The 24,686-nt window shown below is 39.7% G+C and overlaps 1 protein-coding gene and 1 long non-coding RNA gene across 4 annotated transcripts in view; one reads left to right on the forward strand and one right to left on the reverse strand.

The window, feature by feature from the left end:
* The window catches only part of LOC112636631, a 50,544-nt gene extending 42,047 nt beyond the window's left edge, over window positions 1–8,497 (forward strand). The window contains exon 5 of the long non-coding RNA XR_003122207.1: window positions 8,297–8,497. This is a non-coding gene — a long non-coding RNA (uncharacterized LOC112636631). The remainder of the gene's footprint in view (window positions 1–8,296) is intronic.
* The window catches only part of PDE11A (phosphodiesterase 11A), a 501,616-nt gene that overhangs the window by 88,467 nt on the left and 388,463 nt on the right, over window positions 1–24,686 (reverse strand). For all 3 annotated transcript variants that reach the window (XM_025405422.1, XM_025405424.1, XM_025405423.1), the window contains 2 exons: window positions 13,224–13,370; window positions 12,856–12,963 (listed from right to left, as the gene is read on the reverse strand). In XM_025405422.1, the coding sequence (XP_025261207.1) occupies window positions 12,856–12,963; window positions 13,224–13,370 (255 nt within the window). The remainder of the gene's footprint in view (window positions 1–12,855; window positions 12,964–13,223; window positions 13,371–24,686) is intronic.

Consider the following 24,686-nt stretch of genomic DNA (forward strand, 5'->3'; position numbering starts at 1 on the left):
CACCCTACACAACTCTGCAGAATGCTTCTCAAAGCAATTTTGAAGTGGGTCAAAACGGTCACAGCTTGTTTCTAGATCCTTCCTGTCCTGGGAACTCCTTCCTGCAGCCCGACCCTAGGGTCTGGTCTGGATTCTCTCCTCTGTTGCCAGCTGCCCTTGGAGCTTCCTCCACCATCATTCAGGGGGTTCCTCTTTCCCCTCCGGTGTCTGGTCCCCCACCTCCTGCAGCCCATGCCTTTCTTTTTCCTCATTTACTCCCTAATTTTGCAGAAGCAAGTCTGCAGGGGCTTCATGAGAAAAGGCCTTACTTTTTTTACACACTGGGGGAGTTGGTTGTTTTTGAGGCTTTGCATGACTGAAAAAAAAAATCTTTGTTCTATTCTCATACTCAGCGTGCCTCACAATTCTAGGCTGAAACATTTTCACTCAGAATTTTGAAGGCCTGCTCTATTGTGTTCTAGCTTCCAAAGTTGCTTTTGAGAAGAACGTACCATTCTCAATCCTAATACTTTGAATGTTACTTGATTTTCTTTCTTTTAGAATTTCCTCTCTATTTCTGGTGTTCAGCAATTTCACAGAGATATGCTTTGGGTTGGGACTTTTTTCCCCGTTCAATTTGTGTGTTAAGCCTAATCTGGAGAATCCATTTCTTCAGTACAATAAATAAATTTACTCATCTTTTTTTCTTTTCTTTTCTTTTTTAAAATAATTTCCTCTTCAGCAGTTTTTTTTTCTGCCCTATTTGAATGAAACTCCAATTAGTTGGATACTGGACTTCTAGTACTGATTTTCTTATTTTCTTATCTCTTCCATGTCCTATATAGGCCTTTCTTCTTACTTTCCAGGCATAGTAATAAGTTTAGTTTATAAGCATTTTCTTGTTTGCTGCTCCTTGTCTTATAATAGCATGCTATTCTTCTCCCATGGATGCATGATCTTTTCTTGTCTTTCTGAAGATATTGATTATAATTCTGAAAATTTCTTCTGTTCCCGTATTGCCTTTTTTCTCTGAACTCCTTCTTTTCTCTGTGTTTGGTAGTTTCTCTCAAGTGTCTGGTAACCTTTGGTGGTCTATTCATTCTTAACAGTAAAGCATCACAAAGCTCACTGTGCACCAGTGTATGTGGGTGGTGCCTGCAGATTGCTGTGTCTTACCATGGGGTGACTGTGTGGGCCAGCTGGCTTTTTGCTGGAGATGCCCACATGTCAACATCTAAACTCATTTTCTCTGGACTTTCCAATCTGTTACCTGGGAATGGTGTAAACACATGTGTTGGCATCCTGAGAAAAGAGAACTGTAGCTGTCCACCTGTGAGGATGTAGGCTTTCACTTGATCCTCTTATTTTGAGTGTGCACCTCATCCTAACTTTGCTTTTGGTTGTGTACCCAACTCTGGGATTCAGTTTCTCTGGCAAATACTCTGGTTATGGCAGAGTCGGGAGAAGAGTAGCCCTCCAACTACACAGAGAGGGGATAGAGACTTGGGCACTCACTGTTTTCATCACTCCCTCATTCCACACCACCTCATTTTCATGGTATCTGAGGCCTCAGGTTCCTGAGTCTCATTAGGTTCTGGGGGTAGCATTATTTCTTATGGCTACCCCTTCCTCCACACCCTCACCTCTGAAGGTACTTGGGTTTCTCTTCTCTGCTAAGTTATGAAGTATCCTCCCTTCATTTTCTGCCTTCATGTGTTGTGAGTCCATGCAAGGTGGGACTTGTGTACATTTCTTTTTCTCCATATTATTTTAGGATGATTTTTGAGAAGGGGAGGGGATTAAATGTCTTTTGTGGTGATCTCCATCATCTTAAAACTTAAAATTGTTGAGTTTGGTCTTGCTAATACTAGGTAAAACTTGAAAAGTCTATCAAGTATGAAATAATTACCTATGATATGCTGGAAATAAGTGTTGTGTAATGATATTGTGCTAAAATTTAGAGAGATTTTGCCCATGAAAACGCTATTGACTAGAACTAGCCGATGAATCAGAGCAGTAAGATTAGGGATAATGTTTAAGGTAATTTGACTAGAAATTTAATCAGTAGTTGAAATCAAATGCCATCTAATAGATTTAAGATCAAAATCCCCAGCCATTTTTAAACCATCAATTATCACCCATTTTATAATAAGATGGAACATATTTTGCTAAAATGTTCTACACAGTCCCCATCCCCTGCTCTGCCCAGAAATCTAGGATCTTGGTCTTAAACTATTGGTATCATGGATACTTTTAAGAACATAACAGAGCCCTAGACTCTCTTCCTAGACAATTTTCTATAATTTTATAATATTGAAGACTATGGAGCCTATCTCTAGATTCTTGAAGTAGAGAATCCCTGAAGTACAGCACCCACACACAGTCACACAAAACATATTTACCTCTCCCGACTGTGATACCTGAGTTACTGAAGCAGCACCTATCTCTTGACTGTGATTTAAAGCTGCCTGGTAAATGGTTTCTGGGAGTCATCAGGCCTGAAAAATGCCCACCTGCCACTAAGTGTCCTTTTGCCCCTCCCCCGCCCTCATCCATCTTCCTCCCAGGGCTATCCATTCAGGCCTGCATGTACCTATATTGAGTAGAAAAAGTCAACTGCCTGGTGAAGACAATATACTTTCAAAAGAAAACAGAGAGGCAGGAGGAAGTATATTTTAATGCATTCACCCCATTCTCGACTCTGGTTTATTCTTTTATTTTCAAATAAAATTATGTCTTTTCTTTTCCTGACCCAATCATTATGAGTTTTATTGAGCTTTAATGTTAATATATCTTCTTACCTGTATTCCCTCACAGTTTGTATTAGAAATATAAGCAGCAAATACAATATATCTAAGTAAAGAGTCAGCCAGGGCATATAAACCTATTTCCCATGGCACCCCCTCCAGCAAAGCCTTAAGCCTGCCCTCTGAGCAGGCCTCCAGTGATATTCCCTCATTGGGCTGAAATGTATACTGGGATAAGCCTACCCCAGCTACTACAGCATATAATAACTAGAACTCCAAAAGACTCAAGCCAGTAAGACTGATTCTCAGGGTCTCCTAGACTACCCAGTAATTTTTATCATTAGCCAACATAAAATTTAAATCAGCCAGGATATACTCTCATTTTAATGCTGATCCTGTATGATACACACGAATAGGGGAATATCATAGCCAGAGAAAAATGACTGTTACTTTGTGACTCTGTTGATTCCGAAAAGGTGTAAAAACACCCATAGTGTCAACACTAGATGGTGCTATAGACAATTTACTAATTTAAGAAGTGTTATTAAGTGCCTATGATGTATTGAGCACTGGGTATATTTGAGAAGAGGCCTGGGATAATGTCAACAACAGTTAACTTGTATAGCGCTTAGTATATGCTGGGCATTTTCCTAAATACTTCACATTCATTAGCTCATTTAATCCTTACAAGAACTCTCTGAGGTAGGTAACTGTTCTTATCTTCCCATTTTGTAGATGAAGATATTGAGGCACCAGGTTACGAGACTATACAGTAAGAGAGGTGGGATAAAAGCCCAGGTAGCCTGGCTCCCGAGTCTGTGTTCTTACTCACTGTGCTACACAGCCCCTTAGTGGAGGTGTGGGTTCAGCTGCACAGCTTTTAAATCCTATTGTGATGATACAGTGTTAGACAATAGGGCTGTAAAGAATCCCTCGGTGTGTGCATTATTTCATGAAGGACGTCATTCTTGAGTAGGAAGAGGTTGATATTGCAGAGCGATTGGACATTTTTAGTTTAAATATGGCTCTGTCACATCAATATGTGCTTGATAACATACAGTGCTTTACAAATGAGGTGTAGAGAGAAAAGAAAGATACAATAGTTTATAATATCTCAACTTTATAAAATGTTTAAATATATGTAGAGAAAAATACTGTTAAGATGTACATCAAGATATTATCAGTAGTAGAATTACAGTTGGCTTAAAATTTTTCCTTTGTGTCTAAAATTTCCATAAAGAACATTTGTTTATAAGAACATCTATATTTATACATGTGTGTATGTGTATTTGTATATTCTTTTTTGTTTCAAGAATTAACCCACGCTTCATCAAACTGTCCCAGCTTGAAATGAAATATTGATACTCTGAAAAGTGTCCATTCATTCATTGAACGAATATTTATTATTTACTGATTTCCTGGCACTAGGAACAGAGCAGTGAAAAAGACAGCCAGTCCTTGCTGCACATAGAATCTGGTTACTTCTTGAGCCAGCAGAACAGTGCCATAGAGCACTCTTTTCTAAAGAGAAGCTGTCATAACGTTGGTTGTGCTTTGTGGAAGAGAGAACTGGTAGAAATATCCAGCTCCTCCTGCTTGGTTTCTGGAGGAGGTACACCATGGACTGCACGCCCTTGCCGTGTGTGCAGTCCTGGCTCAGCAATCGGAGAAAGTGATGCCAGAAATTCTGTTCTCACCTTTCTTTTTGAACCCAACTATCGAAGGTATTGAATGATAAGAGATTTCCTGATGAGTTCATCCTGTTGATTCTGAGATCTAGCAGATGGCAAACTAAGAGAGAGGGTATCTAGAAATTCCTAGTGGTTGCAGACATCCTAAAGCTGAAGATGGTAGGCTCCATATGCTCCACCATGAATTCTGATGTCCAGGCACTGCAGCAGAGCCCTCAGTGAATTGGCTAAGGTTGAGGGACAATATGATAGGTTTTGGAGTCTTTCTTCCTCTTCTTCATCTTTCTCACTCTTTTGGACAGAAGAGGAAAAAGTACGGCTCAGACAATTCCAAGGGTATTGAAAGACATGGTTTCTCAAGGAAGTGCCTCCTCTAGAAGAATCTGCACACCATATTCCTAATCTGTGTCATCGTGCCTTCGCTGATCTATAGATGGCTTGAATTTTAAGGCCTTATGAGCTTGGGGAGAAAGGCAGTATTTATAGAAGAAGCATTTAATTTCTGGTATTTTTAAATTTCTGGTACATAGAGTGTTGCAGGGTCACTGTCTGGAGTCTTTGGTACATTATTAAAATCAAATTTATTTCAGCCAAAAATTGCTCTTTGAGGGTTTCATTGTAAATGTCACAAACAAGATATTCATATCATTTTAAGAAAAAAAAAAAAAAGCCCCAATTTGCAATGCTGATGGCTGGTCCAGCTTTGCTGAGTCATCCTTAACATGAAGAGTCTGCTTGTGAAACTTATATCTCCTAATGGAGGCTGATGGTTCTATAAGAAGGGTGCCTTCAATCACCGCCTAGTTCAGCACATATACCAGTCATGGGTGGATCACGGTGATCAGAGAATTGTTAAGGCAATGTTAGGGCTCCGTGTGCATGGACAGCAAGCACAGTATGCTTCTTTTTGAGACCCTATTTTATTTGCTTTGTGATGGAATGGCAACCACTCAACATATAGATCCTAGGGGCAGCCTGATAGGTATCAAACTGTTCCATATGCTTCAAGGCAATAATATTGAGCAGAGGACTGTCTCAAGCTTTGGAGTGGAAGCAGATTTCAATGCTTACTAGGAGTGCTTATGAGTATTTATACTACTGGCTGTCGCAGCATACCTTCTTTTTAAAAAAGGATCTTACCTTTGCCAATCAGAGACAGTATGTGATGAAAGCATAAGGGGGAGAACAGGTATGCAACCACAAACTTCAATGGAAGGGAAAAAATCCCTACTGAGCAAACTACAGCATCTAGATTTAGTGGTCATACTCCCTTGGCATTTACAGTAATGTTTGTCTACCAATATTTGGGTCTGCTGAGCAGAAAAGGGAGCACCTCAGCCCCATTTTGAGGTCCAGAGACCAGAACCTTTCCAGCTGATAGGGAATCACCATCCAGGACCAACACGCTCACATGTCTCCTTTACCAGAGTACACAATGCAACAAGCCAGTTGCAGGTTGTCTAATTATCCATGGGAACGGGATAGTTTTGATTGAATTTGCTTCTCTTTCTGTTCAAGATGAATGCAGCCAAATATTGCCCTGGCATTAACCAAATATTGATTCAGGCCTAAATGATCCTTTCTTTACCAAGCTCAGAGTTGGAAAGACCTTACAGTCTATATATAATTGACTTTCTTTCCCAACCAGAAGCTTCTGAAGGCACTTACTATCAAATCATAAAACCTTAGTCATGTTTTGGGAATATGTTGACCCAAACTAATATGTTGGCCTCAACTAAGGTTGCAAGTGCTTGTCCATGTAAGTCTCAGACAGGCAACACAGTCTGGTACAATTATATATGTTGCGTAGATGTTTGATGCATACATTTAAAAATTGAATTAATTCATATATAACTTTATTATTATATTCTATTACATTTATAACCACTTCTAAGGCTTAATTTTTAACCTATTTAGCATAATTTTCCAATTCTTTATTTTGGAGAGTTAAAAACATACAAAAAATAGAATACTATTAATATAATGAACCCAATGCAGTCATAGACTAACTTCAGCAGGAATCCAGGTTTTGTGACTTGTTTCATCTGTCTCTTCACATGCAGCGTGTGTTTGTTTTGTTTGTTTGCTAGAGTATTTCAAAGCAAACCTCTGGTATCCGTCAACACTCTTTATTTCATTCTCAGGAAGTCCTAATGTGGTCAAATAAAATTTGCTCAATATATTTCTGCTCTCTTATTTTGATAAAATGTACAAAAAGATATTCAAATAGTATAAAGAAATTTTCAACTAAGTAATAAGACTTGAGAAAGTTGAGGTTTCTACATCAAAAGATAATAAATAAACACAGCTGTAAGTATAGCACATATAATGCATTTTAAAAAGAACCAAAAGAAAAAGAGTATCAGATTCTGAAGGACTTAGCTTTCAACCCTAACAATGCTTGTGCTTTACGATGTTTTTTTGAGGACAAGGACGGCATGTTTTGTCCATGTTTAAAAATATAATTTATATTTTATTTCTGATAAATTACCAGTGAACTGCATATAACATATGGTTTATGACCATAGAAAATGAAGCAGATCACTTGGTGCACATTAATTGTGTAGAAAGACAGATCTCTCAAAATGCCACAGAGCCCAGGTTGGTGAATTTGAAGAATTTGAGGCTTCTTCAAAGCTTACCCCAATTTTTATTAGCCATAATTGAACCAAAACTAAACATGAGACCCACGAAAAATTAAAACTTTTTTAGCTCCCAACTTAACACCCTTAGGTGCCAGGTTTCAGTCCCAAGAAAGTGCCACTAGGAAATCATACACCGTGGAAAATGGAGGCTGTGATAAATGACGGTGGCTCTGCTGCTGAGTCTCCCTGACCTGGAGGATTTGGCTGGCGTCATAAAACACAAACCGACAGATTAAGCAGTTTACCAACATCATAAAAATCTCAAGAATAAATTTACTTTAATCAAAAATCCTATATTGTAACTAGGCAGACCCAGCCTCGAAACTACATACATTTACGTATAAGCCTGTGTCCATGAGCAAGAGGTTATACTTTCCCTGTAATGTCGGACATGATTATGTTCATACACTTTTACAATTTACATGTCCTAAGAAAAATACCCAGCTCTGGCTGACGGTGCGGGAGAATTTATTTTCACTAGAAAGGGAATGACCCATAACTCATGAATGGCAGCGCTTAAAGTGAGTTATGGAGGTTACTCTCCTGTGAGAGGAAATGGATTGGATTATCCTTCTGCCCAATTGTATGTTTGGTTATTAGCACACCAGGTTCTTAATTATGTGCAGCTTTGCCTTTTTTCTTTTATAAAATAAATGTGGATAAAGGGAATGTCAGCTGGAAGCATAGAGTGCCTAATTGGGGCTCTGAGATGTAGTCAGAGAGAATAAAAATAGAAACCTTTTATAAATGATTAAAAGACAGGAGTCTTAAATGTAATTTAAACATAGTATTCAAATTGATTAGCCCCATAGTTAATTTATTGTGTCTGGTGCTGATATTCTGCAAAAACATTTAAAAATTACTCCTTTTCTAAATTAAAAATTTGCCATCTTGTAGATTACATCTGCCTGAAGATTAAAGAGTTGCTTGTTCTATCATGTAGATTTTATTATATTATTACGATAATGCTGCCATTTATTTTAAAGTAAATATAACAAGTTACTACTTTTATTGATAAGAAAATGCAACGTAACAATATTTGATGATTACAAATATGATTACTGTTTATTACTTTATTTTAGTCATTTACAGAACAAAACATCTAGATCTCTCTCTTTGTAACTTCAGTGTTACAATCTACAAAGGAATTCAATTTCTGTTGAGAGTAGGATTCTGATTATTGAGTAAAAATATTTTATTTAAAATTTCAATTGTTTCTGTATTTCTTGGACAGGGAGGTAGGAGTTTCAGCTGTGCTTCTAAGATCTTCCAGAAGGAATTTTCTACCTCTAAAATCAAGGACTTTCCTGGAAACTGCAGTCAGAGGACAGAACATTAGCCTCAAGCTGGTGAATAGGATGGATTTTCTCCCTAAACATCCCTTCTGCTCTCTAGTTTGAATTATCAATAAAATGGTTTGGCTTATCTCTGAAAATAACCTTGTTGACAACACAAATATGGATTTAAACATGCTACCTCCACATTAAGATTTAAGAAGCCCCCAGTAAATGTCAGGGGGTGTCGATGTGTTTGCTGTGATACTTGGTTATTATTAGTGTTTAACTGCAATTCCCCACCAGCGCCACGCTGCCAGCACCACCATAAATTTTAATGTGATCATGTGCTCTTCTCTTTTCATATCCAGTGAATTCTGCAAGATCATAATATTCTATATGAACCCTAGCTGAACCTTAGTGTGATATGAAGAAAGAACAAGATTTCAAGCAATGATAGTTGTTCATCATTTTATAGCTTTTTTTAACTGGACACTGAGCAGCATGGTTCCTTGAATAATATTACCCTAAACTAAATTCACTCATTCAATTAATCTTTATTGATATCCTACAGGATGCAGGGCATGGCCCAAAGTGCTAATGAGTACATTTATGGGATAGTAAAGAATACTGACTCTTAAAGAAATCTTTTTTTTCCCCTTGGAAAATCTGTCAGAGCTCATACATCATTTATAAAACCGAAAAAAATGTCTCTGCAACCTTGGCACCACTACATGCCTTTTATTTTACAGAACACAAACAAAAGCAGAGTCATTTCCTATATCTAGTCTACATCGTGAATTTAAGAAATATGTCCATCATCTTTCATCATGTATTTATAGTTATAATTTATTTATTACGTATGTGCATGATGGAATATTTGTTCTATAAACTCCTGTTAGTAAAGACAATTTATATGATGATCACTGATCTGCAGGTTTTCTTCCTCATTTTAACCACAAATAGTAACTGTTACTACGTACTGTATTTGTCGGAGGAATTCAAAGTATTTGGGAAATTTTAACTACCTAAATATCTCTTTAAAAGCAAAGAATAACATTGAAGCTTTCAAATTTATAAATGTGAAATTTCAGACCAGAGGCATGGAACAAATTAATAAGTTATTAACAGGGTTCCCAGTGAACAAAATGCTCTTCATTTTATATCATTTGCCTGTCCTACAGAGTAGTTCTTTTTTTCTTTTAAATATCTAAAGGAACAAAACCGCTTTGTTACCTAGACACGAACCTGAATACTTTTGCAAAACACAATGCTGAGTCAATAGGTTTATTTTCCACCCATGAAGTGATTTTAGGGTTAAAGGTTAGGAAGCTGGGGCATATATTTATAATTTGCTCGTCCTGTTGTACGTGGTGCCAAAATTTGTTCAGCAGTGACACAGAACTATGCATCTCCCCATTCCCAAAGACAATGGGCTTGGAAAAATACACAATCACAGATTTAAGGTCACACGGAGAACACTATGATTCACGTTAACAGCATGGTATGCAAGGTGGCAGTCACAAAACAGGCTCATCCTGATGGGAGAGGCTTTTTTCCGTCAGACTGGTTTTGTTGCTATCTCTTTTAGGAAAAACATTTATTTTGTGGTGGGGTGTGTACCTCAGTGCTAGAAGAAAAGAAGCACTTTCAAGGAAGGTTGGTAAGGTTTTTTTTCCCCTCTTTTCTGGAAACCAGCTGGGAAACTTTGCCTTGGAGCGCCATCTAGAGGAAGCCTCAGCACTTAGCCTTATGACATTAACCAGGCTGTATCCAATGGTTGGTATATGGTGAATTTCTTTTCTTTCTTTTTTTCCCCCCTAGATTAATAGAGAATTTTGGTTCTAATACAACCCACTGACAGGAAATATGAGATCCCTGGAATGGAAATTTAATCACTGATAAGATCAAAACATTGAAAGGCTTTCAGAGTCTTCAGGAGTGCCCAAAACATGAGTGTCCATTGGTGGAAAGAAATGGGGCATCATTTTACCATAGGCCAAGGTCACATTCCAGAGATGAGAATTGATGAGTGAGTTAAATTTATTTTTAGCTACACTGATTGAGTAGTCTTTGTTACTTCTGTAATTATTTTCTTAATTAAAAATTTCTGATTAACCAGATTGACCAAAGTCAAGTTTGTAGAAGATAACTTATGCTAGAGAAAAACAAATGTTGACACTTTTAACTGACTGTAACCCTTGGTTAAGTTCAACAAAATTTAATGAGCAGAAAATACTATATTTTCCAGATGTGGCTACTCAATACAATGTGAAAGAGACCAAAATAACGTATTCTTTCTGAAGTCATGTTTCTGTTTTGTGATCTCCTCCACCCCCCCTCCTTAGAGAAATTTAACAATGAAGTCTCCTCTTTCTGTGTTAGCATGAATGCAAAAAAACAAAACCTAAGCCTTCTCCAACAATGCTGCTCTTCAAGATTGCTGATCATACTTGCAAAAACAATTGCACCCTGGAAATAATCTGATGATATGAGCATCCCTATTGTGGTGACATAGTTAAGAATTCTATTTTCTTCAATTTCTTGGAAAGGATCAAAATTGTCCATATAATGGAAGTACCCACTGCAGAAAACTGGGTATATATTTCCTTTTGCTCCTAAGTGTCCACTGTGACCCTGGTGCTCTTGCCAGTTTCCCCTATTCCAACTATTTTAAGGCTTGTCATAAAAATCTGTCTCTGTCTTTGACATTTCTAACTCAAAAATGTCACAGCCATTTCTTTTCCCTTCACTGAACAGGGTTCCTGCTTACTTATTTTGGCAATTCAGCATAAATCCATAGGTTTTCCAAAATAAAGGGGTAAGAAGTTTTTTATTGACTGTCCTCTGTGGGCCAGACACATGAACTCTGTACACAAAAAAATTATACCTTGTTTACTGAGGTATGCTATGGAAAAACAAAATGAAGATTTTTTTTTTTTTTTTCCCAAGCAATGGTTGTCACTTGAGCCATTAAGCCTCATGGTTCAAAGCATCTTCCTTTCTCACTTGACTGGCTCACTCCTCTGATGGTGGATGTAACAGAAGAATGGAACCAGTCCAGTTTTCCCAGGCCAGTCTGCCTGTTTCTTAAGCAGTCGAGGACCCAAAGCACAAGTCCCTAGTACAAAAGACATTCTGGCCCCATCTTCTTATGCCAGATGCACATTTCAGCTCATGTCAATTCAACATACATTTTTTGAAAACCCACCAAGTACATGACAGAGTGCAAGGCGCTGGTGCGACCCTCAGTAAATGGTGGTTGAGCAAATAAGTAGATGTTGTTGAAAGAACAAGAAATGATCTCTTCCCTCAGCACCTTACTCTATAGAAGGATGACAGATTTGTAACTTAAAATACACAGTAGCAAGAAAGATGTGTTGTACTAGATACAGTACAGGGAAATAAGTAATTATTGATGATTTGGGAGAAAGGGGAAGACTTTTGTAGAAAAACTGGCATTAGATCAATGCCTTAAAGGATGAGTAAAATTTTAATAGGCAGAAAATGAGGCAGAGATTTTTTTTTTTTTTTTGTGAGGAAGAATCAGAACAGAATCATCTTTGTTCATTTGGACCAAAGGAAAATGCATTTCATTTGGCGCTCTGATTTTCTGTTTAAATTTTAGTCTGGCTGCAAAAATATAAGGTATTTGCTTTATGTTGGAAGAATCCAAGACTCACGTTCTCTTTTTTGGTATGGCAATTTGTTTACACACACCCACAGATATGTACATACACGTGTGTATATATAACTATGAGACCAAAGAAACCAACATATTTAAGCCAGAGAACATTTTACTTGATAGCATCAACAATGTAGTAGAAATTGTGCCAAAACAAGCCTTATTTCTTGCCAAAAGAAGTAAATAGAGGATTTGTTTCAATCTTTGCCACAAACATTTGCTTTCAGATTAAATTCCAAGGCTTACCTCTGCCCAGCTGTGCTAGGTATCTCCGTGAAACAGACTGGCCACCATCACTGGGTTAAAACCCGGTGGGACGGAGATTTTAAGGCAAGTAAGCCCTAAACCTGCAGAGCGCGCACTCCTACCCCTCTTTTCCCCTTGGCCTCCCTGGGCATTCTCTCAAATAGGCATCCTCTCAGGATTTCCATATTCCTGTGGGTGATGTTCACACCTCCCTACTGGCTTTCCAACAGCCAAGAGTCATATCCAGTGATCTCTTTGTTCTGTTACTCATCTACATTTCCTCTACAAAAAGATTACTTTAAAAATCTGAGCATTTCTTTTGTAAAAGAACCAGTTTACCCAGAAAAAATACTGAAGAGAAGCTCAAGTAATCATTCCAAGGCTACACTGGCTTCAAGGGGTCAACGATGTTATAGCTTTCAAGCTCAGAAATTGCTGGCACATATATACTTTCATAACAAGGGCAGGTAAGTTCCAACATAAAATGATCACATGGTAATTTTTCCAGAGAAATGGAAACGTAAAGGAGAAGGCCTGCTAGTTCCTGTGAATGAGAAATGATCTTCCACCATCGCTAAGCACACTTACGGTTAACATCGCGAACATCAGCTGACACACGTTGAAGGCATGTCTCCAGTTGTGGTACAGAACCATCCGATAGTTTTTCCTCACTGTTAAAAGCCACCTACACAGTGTCTGAAATGGGAGGGAGAGGGTGCGTCAGGCAGTTGCAAGTGATTCCAGTGGACCCTTATCTCAAAGGTGCCTTATGTCTGAGTAACCCTCAATGATCACAGGCCTTCCACAAACATCTCTTCTGGTTCCTACAGTAATCCTATGAGGTGTGCAGGGCAGGGATTATCATCCCCATTTTGTATTTGGGAAACTGGTGGTTCAGAGTGCCTAACACGTTGTCCCAGGTGAACTGCTTGGATCACCCAAGACAGACATCTTACCTCATAGTCAATTTTAAATTTCTGTACCATCCCCAGCTCCATGAACATCCGGAGAGCAGCTGTGATCATGGCATCAACATCAAGAGAAAAGTCATCAAAATGAATGTCATCGATGGCAAGTTCTGACACCAGAGGGATGTTGGCTGCCTACAAAAGCAAAAGACATAAGTCAAGCCAAGTTCACCAGCTTTCCTAAACCCCCATCCTGCTCTCCTCCCTTGCTTATCAGAAGTGCCACATAAATCAGGCCTGACCTGCACTTACACCCTGATACAGCTAAACTCCGAGCTGTAAATGTCTTTGTTTCTGAACTGCAAATGCCCCAAGCAAATGAAGGTGGGGGCAGAGGGGCGGGGGACAGGGGGCGGGAGGGAAACTAATCTGAAGATAAAATACACACACTGGATCTAGTCTGCAGAATTCAGAATACAGCACTGTCAAGTTTATGGAAACCGTGGTCATACAATATATTCTGATGCATATTACAGAGCACTAAATGCAAGAAACATCTGGGCAGCCAGCAGCTGTGAATTTTAATTGATGCTATTCAGGAGAAGGAGATGGGAATACACCACTTTGCCTTGTTTCTTCTATCCTTATATCCTGTAGCTTGCAAGTGTTCTTTGTTACACACGTGTTCTGTATATTCATAATGACTGAAAGGATCAGACAGTACATCTCTGGTGGGAAATATGTTGCCTTAATAAAATAGAGATATCTGGAGGTTTAGCATAAGCATATGTTTCACTGAGGAGATCAATTTCACTGAGGAGATCAATTTTGCTGTCTTGTTTAGCTTCATTCTATATAAACATACAACATAATTATAATACTGGTCATACATATTCAAGGTTTTCAAAACACCCATGTTAGGCAACTGTCAATCAGCTGTCCCACAAACGAGCCTGAAAAGGAGAAAAAGAAAATCTTGGGAAATCATTTGTATGGTGATTTCATTGGCTTTACCATATTCTTTGGATCCACTCTTGGTAAGGGAGTCATTTTTATATTTTCAGGTTATCAGAGACCATTCTGTATTTATATTCCTATCTATTCACTGAGTTTAAATTACCCTGACAGTAATTTATGCCCTGGAGCTACTTACTTTGGCTAAGAGATTCAGTCCAACTCTGGCTGCTCTAAGCATTCCAGAAAACACATCATTAATCCTTCCTTCCCAACTCTATGCTCCTCCATAGGTGGAGCTTAGTTTTCCATGTACTTGTAATTAATTCAACCCCAAAACTCTCTACCAGTTGTCTAAGTCTCCTCTCAAAATGTTCATACGCTTTGGGCATTCCATCAGTTTCACGAATAAATTACTCCTGGAACTTCCTGCATTTCTCGAATCTAGACCAACTATCTTCTATGTCTGATATGTAGTTTTCATCCTAGGATACTCCTTCACCATAATTATGGGGATGTCTTTCTCTCTCTCTTTTGTTTCTCTAGCCCACATCTTTCTCTTTCTTGGTTTCTCCTCTCATTTTGGTGAGACACATCCTCTAACAGATTCCCAAGAAAAGGTATGAGGTAGATTTGTGAGGCCTTGCAGTCTGAAATGTTTTTGTATTACTGTCACATTTCATTAACAGTTTGTCTAGGTAAGATTTCTAGGTTGGAAATCATTCTATTAGAATGTTAAAGGCACTGCTCTTTGATCTTTTGAGCAGTCAGAAGCTATTCTGGGCTATTATACTTTGAAAATAACTCACCCTCCTACCCAGTTTGTGTAGAAATTTTTTGCTTCAAGAGTTCTGAAATGTCATGGAAATGTGCCTTGGTGTGAGTTTATTTTCATTTATTATCCTAGGCACTTTGTAAGCCTTTTTCTTTCTTTCTTTCTTTTTTTCCCCCAGTGTATCTATTACAGGTTTTTGCTTTGTTGTTACCATGAGGCTTAGCTTTAGCTGTAGTAAATTATTTTAAAGGCTTATCTTTAGCTATAATAAATTATTAAGATGACATCTTAATTCTGATTGCAAAAAAAGAGAGAAAAAAACAATACTTAATTCCATCCCCCGCTGCATTTTGATTTTTTGTTGTCACTTTAAACCTTACTTTTTAAAAAAAATTTATTATACTTTAAGTTCTAGGGTACATGTGCACAACATGTAGGTTTATCACATATGCATACATGTGCCATATTGGTTTGCTGCACTCATTAACTCATCATTTACATTAGGTATATCTTCTAATGCTATCCCTCCCCCCTTCCCCCACCCCACGACAGACCCCGGTGTGTGATGTTCCCCACCCTGTGACCAACTGTCTCATTGTTCGATTCCCACCTATGAGTCAGAACATGTGGTGTTTGGTTGTAAGCCCATTTCTTAATTGGAAAATTATGTCTTTTAATTCTAGAAAAACATTTTAAAATAAGCTCTTTGAAGATTTCTTCTTCTCTTTTATTTTTCTGGAATTCTCTTAACTTGATCTTTGGACTGGTTTGTCTTTCTTTTCTTTTCTCTTCTCTTCTTTTCTCTTCTTTCTTCTTTCTTTCTTTCCTTTCTCTTTTCTTTTAGTTTTAATTTTTTCTTTCATGCTTTTCATTTCTCATATGTTTTATTTCTTTTCCTTTTTGCTCTGTTTTCTAGGAAATTTCTTCTTACTGTTGAGATTTTAATACCACGGTTTTCATTCTAAGAACTCTTCTTTTGTTGTCTGGATATTCCTTTTTATATAATTTTAATAGCACCCTAATTTTATTTCACAGATACAATATTTTCTCTTACCTGCCTGAGGATGTGAATGACAATTCTATTTGTCATTTTCTTCTCCTCTTATAATTTGCTTCACTCTCTGTATTTTGTTTTAGTCTCTTTTTTAAAATTGTGGTACAAATACTGTACTGTGTACAGTACAGTATTGTTAACTATATGCACATTGTCAAACAACAGATCTCTAGAACTTTTTCATCTTGCATGGCTGTAACTCCATACCTATTAAACAACTCCCCATTTCCTCCTCCTCCCAGCTACTGGCAACCACCATTCTTTCTGTTTCTTTGAGTTTGATTACTCTACTTCATACAAGTAGAATCATGCAATATTTGTCTTTTTTGTCATTGGCTTATTTGACTTAGCATAATGTCCTCAAAGTTTATCCATGTTAAAGCATATGACAGGTTTTCTTTTTTTAAAAAACTGAATAATATTCCATTGTATGCATATACCACATCTTTGTTATATTCATCAATCAATGGTTTCATCTCTTTCTTCATCAGCCAACTTCAATAAATTATTTTAATACATTAGAGGCTTTAGAAATATTAGAGGTTTTCCTCAGTGGCCTGGTAATCTTTAGTTTTCTGTGTAAAAGTGGGGCTCTAAAAGTTTCTATTGGAGCTTCTGGGGGCTTCTCTGTAGGGGGAATGTGTCTGACCTGGGGAAGCCACCAAATGTCAGCGTCTTTGTGTCTTTACTCTTTAGCTACTCAGAATCCCCAGAGAAGAGTCTTCTGGCTGGAGCCTAGTGGGGAAGCAGGTTGGAGGAGGAGTCTCAGCATTGGTCTCCTGTTCATTCAGTCCTCCTGTTTTCACCCTGCACACCCACCCTCATGCTCTGCACTGACAATCCCGTAACCCAAAGACCCACGATTATATTCTCTCCAGACGACAAGCCTCTAGTCTTTATGGAGTGGGGAGTAGAACAAAGGATCTGGGGCTCTAACTGCTTCTTAAGACTCTCTGTTTTCCTGTTTATAAGCCCATCTTCATTTGCACTTCCAAAGGTACTTAATTAGTCAATTCCTGAGCTATTTGTGGGGAGGAGTCTATGGTATAAATCTGCTTGCCTCTCAGCTTTTCCTATTGCTAGGTTATTTTGGCTGTCTTGAGTTTGCTAAATTACTTCCTATTCATCCATCTGTTTTCCAGCGTCCAAAATTTTGTCACTGTTAAGTCCCTTCCCAATTTCTTTGGCTTTGAGAATTTATGCATAAAAAAAAAAACCTTTATTTTTGTTTTAGTAGTGCATGGGGAGACAACAAAAGAAAATGGGTGTAGTTGATCTATCATCTTTATCCAAAAATCAATGAAGTTATCTTTAGTAAATGATACCTAGGATGGTCAGCTTGGAGAACTCAGAAGGAAGCCAGCCTTTAGTCTGTAGGCCCTTTGTTTCTATGTACACAGGCCTGGCTGCAGGCATGTAAATCTCTTTCTCTTATTCTGTGCCCCTGTGGGTTCACGTTTGCCAGTTATTAGGCTGTAACAATCTTAGAGGCAGATGCCATGTTTGTTTGTTTGTTTGTTTTTCTTAGAGAAGCTACAGAACAATTCTTTACTCCTATCATGTGTTTGAGGGTTTGTAAATAGAGAATACCAAGATCTCAGAAATATCTGTGCTTGCTGTAATTTGTTCCAACTCAAAATCAAATGTTAGTGAAAAAACACTTTTCAAGAGATAGAGGTGCCATCCCAAAAGACACAAATCTTTCTGGTCTCAGGAGAGAAGTTTGGTTCTGAATTGGCAAAGGAGGCTGAACCTTGTTACAGTTTGAACCTTGTTTCCAAAGAAGCAGAAATGGTGATAGAGGCAGCACTGCTCCACTCCAGGTGGCCCCTGTCTTGTAGATTATTAATAGTGTATTCCCTGATACCATTATAAATCCTCTACCTTTCAAAGGCACTAAATTCACTTAATTATCTTAAAAATTAAGAATATAGGAATTTTTTTCATTATGAAATGTTAATGGAAAGGAAATAAGAACATTAGGTTGAAAATGTAAAATGACCTCTGGTTCACCAAGACCCATCCTTATTGACCTTGTCTTTTTTTCCCCTAATAGGTTGATTGATCCGTGGTTAAATCATACCGGTCTGTAGATCACGCTGAGCCCTGCCATAAACCCTTGCTGGCACGTGTAGATGAAAGAAAGTTCCAAGCCTTTCAGGAATGACCATTTTCAGCTATTTTGAGAAGTCTGGGTAGTTTTCATCCCCACATTTCTGGGTTCAAGAGCAGGTTCTGGAGAAAACTATGAAGAGTAACAGGCAGCATGTATCTTGAGCAGACAAACATAGAGCTCTGGTCTGCAAAAGATTTGGGAATAGCCTTCCATTGAGAAATTCCTTGTTATAGAGACACAGTGCTCCCTGTTGCTTCCAGTAAACAGAAAATGAGATTGCATCTTCCAAACCTATAATTACTCTAGCCATAAGATATTAACAAAACAAATCAAAGTCAATTTCTCCAAGTGTCAGTCTTCAACTTTTAAATATTTATAAGGTGTCATATCCCTAAATCAAAGAGGAGTGCCACAATCCAAAATAACTACTGAATTAATAGCCAGGAAATAACATTTGGATAAAAGAACCATTTACTTTACTGCAGCAATAAATGAAAACATAGAATTATGAGTCCTGGAGCTAATTTGAATAATGTTCAAGAAGTGAGACTCTAGCTGGCTGGAAGTACCTGATATCCTTTGACCATTCCTCTTCTTTGTTTGGGTCTTAATAGTTAAGTGGTTATCAAAGGGAGTCATAAAACTGCCTCCTCTAAAACTGAAAAGGTAGCTTTACAAAGAGGCCATAAAATCTTAAAATATAATCCTGGATCCCTTGACACATGAATATTACATTTTGTGATGCTCAGAAAATGGGAAGAAACAACAAAGTGGGTGGTAGTCCAGCCCTGGCAATTCAAAGGAAAATTGACTTGTTGCTAATTCCAGCCTACTCACTGTCTTAATCCTCTGGACAAAAGCCCTAGTCAGGGGCTTTACGATTCTGGGATTAATGGAGACAGGAGGTTGAGCTGTGGTGATGTGGAAGGGACAGTAAAGTTCTTTCTTTTGCCAATATAATTATAGCCCTTATTATGTGCCAGATACTGTTTTAGTATTATACTTTGCATATACTCACCCATTTGATGTTCACAAGAACCCTACAAGCTTGGGAATAGTTTTAATTCTATGTTAGGATGAGGCAACTGAAATAGATAATGAATAAGTTGGTCAAATTTGCACAGTGTGATTGGCAGAGGCAGATTTGAACCTGGGGAGCTTTGTGCTAGAGATTGGTCCTAACCATCACATTGCCTCTCAAAATGGGCCTATGCCAAGCAAGGGTCCCCCTTTCTGTATTATGCAAACTAACTTGGGTGTACCATGCCTGACGTTTGGGATTTATATCCAGATGACTAGCTTTTCAATCCGTTTTTTATTATGAGCAGCCTGGACCCATGTGAGGGACAATGTTTCTGTCTTTATTTATATAAAACTCACTTGGGAAAGTTTCTAAATTCACAACTGACTTTGGAATGAACCCAAATTGTTACTTTGTGTTGATTACAGCTAACCCAGAATCAACTCAAATACTCCCAAGATGATGCTGAAAAAATAACTTGTCTTCTGGGGGAGCAAACAATGAGGAGGTGACAAAGGAGGAGATATATGGTATTAGCAGAGCAGCAATGTTATGAAAAAGTAAGCGTTTTTGTTTGATCCCAGGAGTTTGAGGCTGCAAAACACTATGATCATGCCTGTGAATAGCCACTGCATACACTCCAGCCTGGGCAACATAGTGAAACCCCGCCTCTTAAAAAAAGTAGGATTTAAATTCTTCTGGCAATTGTTTTCTCTTGATGTCATTCATTAAATTTGCCTTGTAGTTGCCTAGAACACTCTTCATGACAGATACGGGCTCTCATCCTACCTTTAACACTTACTTGGCTGAGTGGCAGTGGGCAAGAAACTGAAGTAAGCCTCAGATTGAGCATTCTTTGTACAAACAATCACAAAATTGTGTTGCATGGCTGTTGTGAGGAGCGAATGAAATAATGCACACAGAGCCTAGCCCAGTGCTTGGAAATAGGAAATACTAAATAACGGTGCTGGCATGCTGGCGCTTGACATTGGTGTGTTGTTGTTATGCTCATTATGATTTTATAGCAGCCCCATAGAAGGATAGGGTGAGTGGAGAAGATTTTGGTACCTAGACTCTGAAGAGCCAAGCTCTATCCTCTGCCCCAGGAGACCTCCCAGTGTAATCCATTGTAATTCAGTACACATGTATTGCGCACCTAACTGTATGCCAGGCACTGGCATACACTGTGGTTATGTTTGTAAAATCAGCATGGTCCCTGTGCTCGCAGCCTGTCAGAGGATACAGAGAAACAAACAGGCAATTACAGAACAGTATGGGTCAAGAGCTGCGTGGGGGAAACACGGGACTCCATAGGAACCCCTGGGAGAGTTTAGTGAAATACATTCGGCTTCACGTTCCTGCCTTAATTCCAAACTGTCATTAAACCTCAGCTTTATAAAGTACATCTAGTAATTTAAACAGTTAAAAAATAGTTACTATGATCAAAAATGTTTAAACGTCATAGAGCATAACCTAAGAAAAGCTGTGGACTCCATTCCTGAGACGCTCACTGCCTACTCAAGAAGAAAGAATAAACAATGATTCGTGGTAAAAAAAAAAAAAAAAAAACCAGAGGCATAAACTTCAGAGGCAACAACAGGAGTGAGCGTATGAGATGCCAAGAAGCACAATGGAGGAGGACCATCTGATGTGGGCATTGGAGGGTGAATACAAGTTCACTAGGAGAATGAGTAAGGAAACATGGCGGAGAACAGCACTGCCGAAAAGAGTTTCAGTCTCCCCTGAAGATGGTGCAATACCAGGAGGCACAGACAGAGGGCCCCATTGTTAACAAAAACAAACAAACAAACAAAAAACAAAAACAGTGCTTGGTCACAGAGATCCAAGACTTCCTCTAAGAGGCGTGGACCCCTTGGCTGCCTGAACAACTGTAAAACTTGAGTTCATCCAAGTAAAGGGCACCTGCTTTGCCAAGCTCCAGTGGCCTCGGACCACAGTGCAGGTGTCTGGCTTGCATGTGACTCCAGAACTGACCTCTGTTCACTGTCCATGCCAGGTTGACTCCCTCGACCCCTAGCAGTGACCAGTCTCCATTCTCTATGGTCAAACCTCCCAGAACTTCCCCTTTGAAGCTCTGGTCCCAATTTTAGTTGCGGCAGCTAACAAATGTGTGGGCCCTTTTCGTATGGGAAAGCATTGTCAGTGTTTCCTTTTCCCTTTCTTTGCTGCACTCAACAGCAAACCCTTTCTTTCCTCTACTGGGAAAAATTGAAGACAAGACCAAGCAACTCTCTGTGTCCTCCAGGGAAAAGGAATTTGTTTTCGGTTGAGTGGGATTCTGGGTCTAATGGGCCGTCAGTTATCTGTTTTGAAAGAACCAGGGGAAAAGACAGAGTACTCTAGAGCCAGAAGGAAGAAAGCACGTGCTCCTGGGGGAGATAAGTAAGAGAGGAAGGGCCAGGCGTGGTGGCTTATGCCTGTAATCCCAGCACTTTGGGAGGCCGAGGCAGGTGGATCACCTGAGGTCAGGAGTTTGAGACCAGCCTGGACAACATGGTGAAACGCCATCTCTACTGAAAATACAAAATTTAACACAAAAATTAGCCGGGTGTGGTGGTGGGCACCCGTAATCCCAGCTACTCAGGAGGCTGAGGCAGGAGAATTGCTTAAACCCAGGAGGTGGAGTTTGCAGTGAGCACTGCACTCCAGCCAGGGTGACAGAGTGAGACTCCATCTCAAAAAGAAAGAAAGAAAGAGAGAGAGAGAGAAAGAGAGAGAGAGAGAGAGAGGAATTTCTTCCCTTTCACGGAGATACAGGAATGGGGAAAGAGAGGGAAGGAGAGAGCCCCTGGGAGCATGGCTGCTGATCCTCGTGCATTTACCTAGAAAGTGGATGCACCTAGCAAAGGACCCCCATGAAGGCAAAGGACTCCCATGTTGGAGCTCCCATGAGCTAAGTGACAGTTGAATCAGATGGACTGTCCCACGTTTGTTTAAGTTGAAACCTCTCATTATTTGCACTGAAGAGTTCACCAGCTCCTCCTCCCATGGAAGAGTGGTGAGGACTTTAGCTCATCAGCGTCCAGCAGCTCACCCACTGACCACCCAATGGGAATGACACCTGTTTGGGCAATGCACCCTTGCTCAGTCACTAAACGCCCAATACCTACAAGCACCAATAAAGCCAAGAAAGAGGCCGGGCGTAGTGGCTCACGCCTGTAATCCCAGCACTTTGGGAGGCCGAGGTGGGTGGATCACTTGAGGTCGGGAGTTCGAGACCAGCCTGACCAATGTGGAAAAACCCTGTCTCTACTAAAAATACAAAAATTAGCTGGGCATGGTGGCACATGCCTGTAATCCCAGGTACTCTGGAGACTGAGGCAGGAGGATCACTTTAACCCAGGAGGCAGAGGTTGCGGTTGCGGTGAGCCAAGATCACGCCATTGCACTCCAGCCCAGGCAACAAGAGTGAAACTCCGCCTCAAAAAATAAATAAATAAATAAATAAAATAAAAATAAATAAATAAATAAATAAATAAATAAATAAATAAAATAAAGCACATTATTGGCCGGGCACGGTGGCTCACACCTGTAATCCCAGCGCTGTGGGAGGCCGAGGTGGTCAGATCACGAGGTCAGGAGAGAGAGACCATCCTGGCTAACACGGTGAAACCCCGTCTCTACTAAAAATACAAAAAAAAAAAAAAAAGAAAAAATTAGCTGGGCGTGGTGGTGGGTGCCTGTAGTCCCAGCTACTCGGGAGGCTGAGGCAGGAGAATGGCATGAGCCCGAGAGGCGGAGCTTGCAGTGAGCCGAGATCACACCACTGCACTCTAGCATGGGTGACAGAGCGAGACTCTGTCTCAAAAAAAATAAAAATAAAAAATAAAAAAATTGCCAAGAAAGAGGGGCAGGGTTCTGGATAGCTACAACCTACCGGAATGCTGGGAGGGTGGGAGTGGGAGGGTGAGAGTGGGAGGTGGAGAAGGCTTGCACACTTGAACTAGGTTGGGAAGCTGAAATGAAGAAGCTCAAAACTTCCTGAGAGCCAAGGCAGTGGTTAATGATGTCCCTGCTCCATCATTAATGTGTTGTGTAATTATTGTTGAAAGTCTGATGGACAAGGATAGGATGTGTCTGTCTTGTTTACTTTGTGTCCTAAGTGCTCATCACAGTCTTCACCACAATAGGCAGTACCTGGCACATGGGAGAAACTCATTAAGTACTTATCAGATGAATGAATGAAGGCTTGATAATCCTGCTGAAAGTCATCTTACTAGTTTTTCCCAAACCATGCCACGATATCCCCTGGTGAATTTGAGGTTGTGTGAAGTTTTTGCCAACCACCCTGGTGAATAGCTCACACTTAGATACACATGCACATGGAAATCCAAGATCAGGTAATATAGGTGAGTCAAGTTGCCTTCTAAGTTTGTGTGAATCCAATGCTCCATTTTTTATACATCACTGGGGCAGTTTGTAGTAGAAAACACATAGAAGAGTCCCTAACCCTGTGACCCTAATCTTCAAGTTCCAATCTGAGCTCACCAGCTGGGTGACTCTGAGGTTAGCCTGCTTCATCCCTCCAAGAAAAAGGTGGGTCCTTGCAGGGTGGATGTGTGAGTGCAGCATGGTGGCTCTGTGAGTTTGTCATGAATTTCTTATAGTGTCCTTCTTTCTATGTCTTAGTAGCAGGAAAGTGATGGAAGGAAGGAAGTGCTCTTGGGGGAGATAAGAGGCAGTTAAGCTTGTGTTGACTGCATTACACATCAAGGTTTAGAGATGTGAGATAAGAATTCCCGAAAGATGATGCTGCCAGTCAAGCATGATCTTTCTAGCTCAGAGACTGCCGCCTTTTGTCTTGGTCCTGTCCAGAACTACCATGCCCTCCATATACTGCTTCTTAACTCACATGCTCGGTTGAATCTTAATGGCTTCCTGCCTACCTCAACCTCAACCTGCTGCACTGTGGGTCTTTCTTGAGTCCTCACTGACCCTTCCTGCTGCAGCCTCACCAGAGAGAGGGAAGGCACAACCACGTTGCTTCTTCCATATTCCATGGTGCTTGGTAGCACACAGGCATGAGACAACAATTCAATGACTGTTTCAGTGACTAGGAAGAAAAAGAAGAAACAAAATAATGAGAGAACTTGTTCACCAGCAGGAAATGAGGCTGTCTGGGAACATCGGCCTCTAGAGATGGACCAGGGTTTGTAAACTAATAATAGAGACCACATGAGTTGGTTTAGCACTTTAGCGTCAAACAGCTAAGCCTAATGAACATCATATTCCCTTGTTTCTGTAGTTTAAAATGTCAAGTTTATCAAAGCATTGCCAGTAACAATAAGTCAAAGGAACACACCAACACTAATATGGAACCAAGCTCTTAACACACAAAAGACAGCAAGGGGCACCAAGCCTCAAGGTCTGTGAAATGGTAGAGAACAATGTTAGAGGGCAAAGGGAACTGGAGGCTCAACTTCCTGTTTCTATCATTTTGTTCAAAGTTAACCTGATCTTGTCCTGCTTGTACAGGGGTGATGAGTGCCAATGGTCCTGTTACAAAGTACTGCATCCCACCGTGGAGCAAAGCCAGTGAAGGGTGAAACCGGAACCTTGGGGTTAGACTT

The sequence above is a fragment of the Theropithecus gelada genome, chromosome 12 (assembly GCF_003255815.1).
Source record: "Theropithecus gelada isolate Dixy chromosome 12, Tgel_1.0, whole genome shotgun sequence".
In the NCBI taxonomy this organism is placed as follows: domain Eukaryota; kingdom Metazoa; phylum Chordata; class Mammalia; order Primates; family Cercopithecidae; genus Theropithecus; species Theropithecus gelada.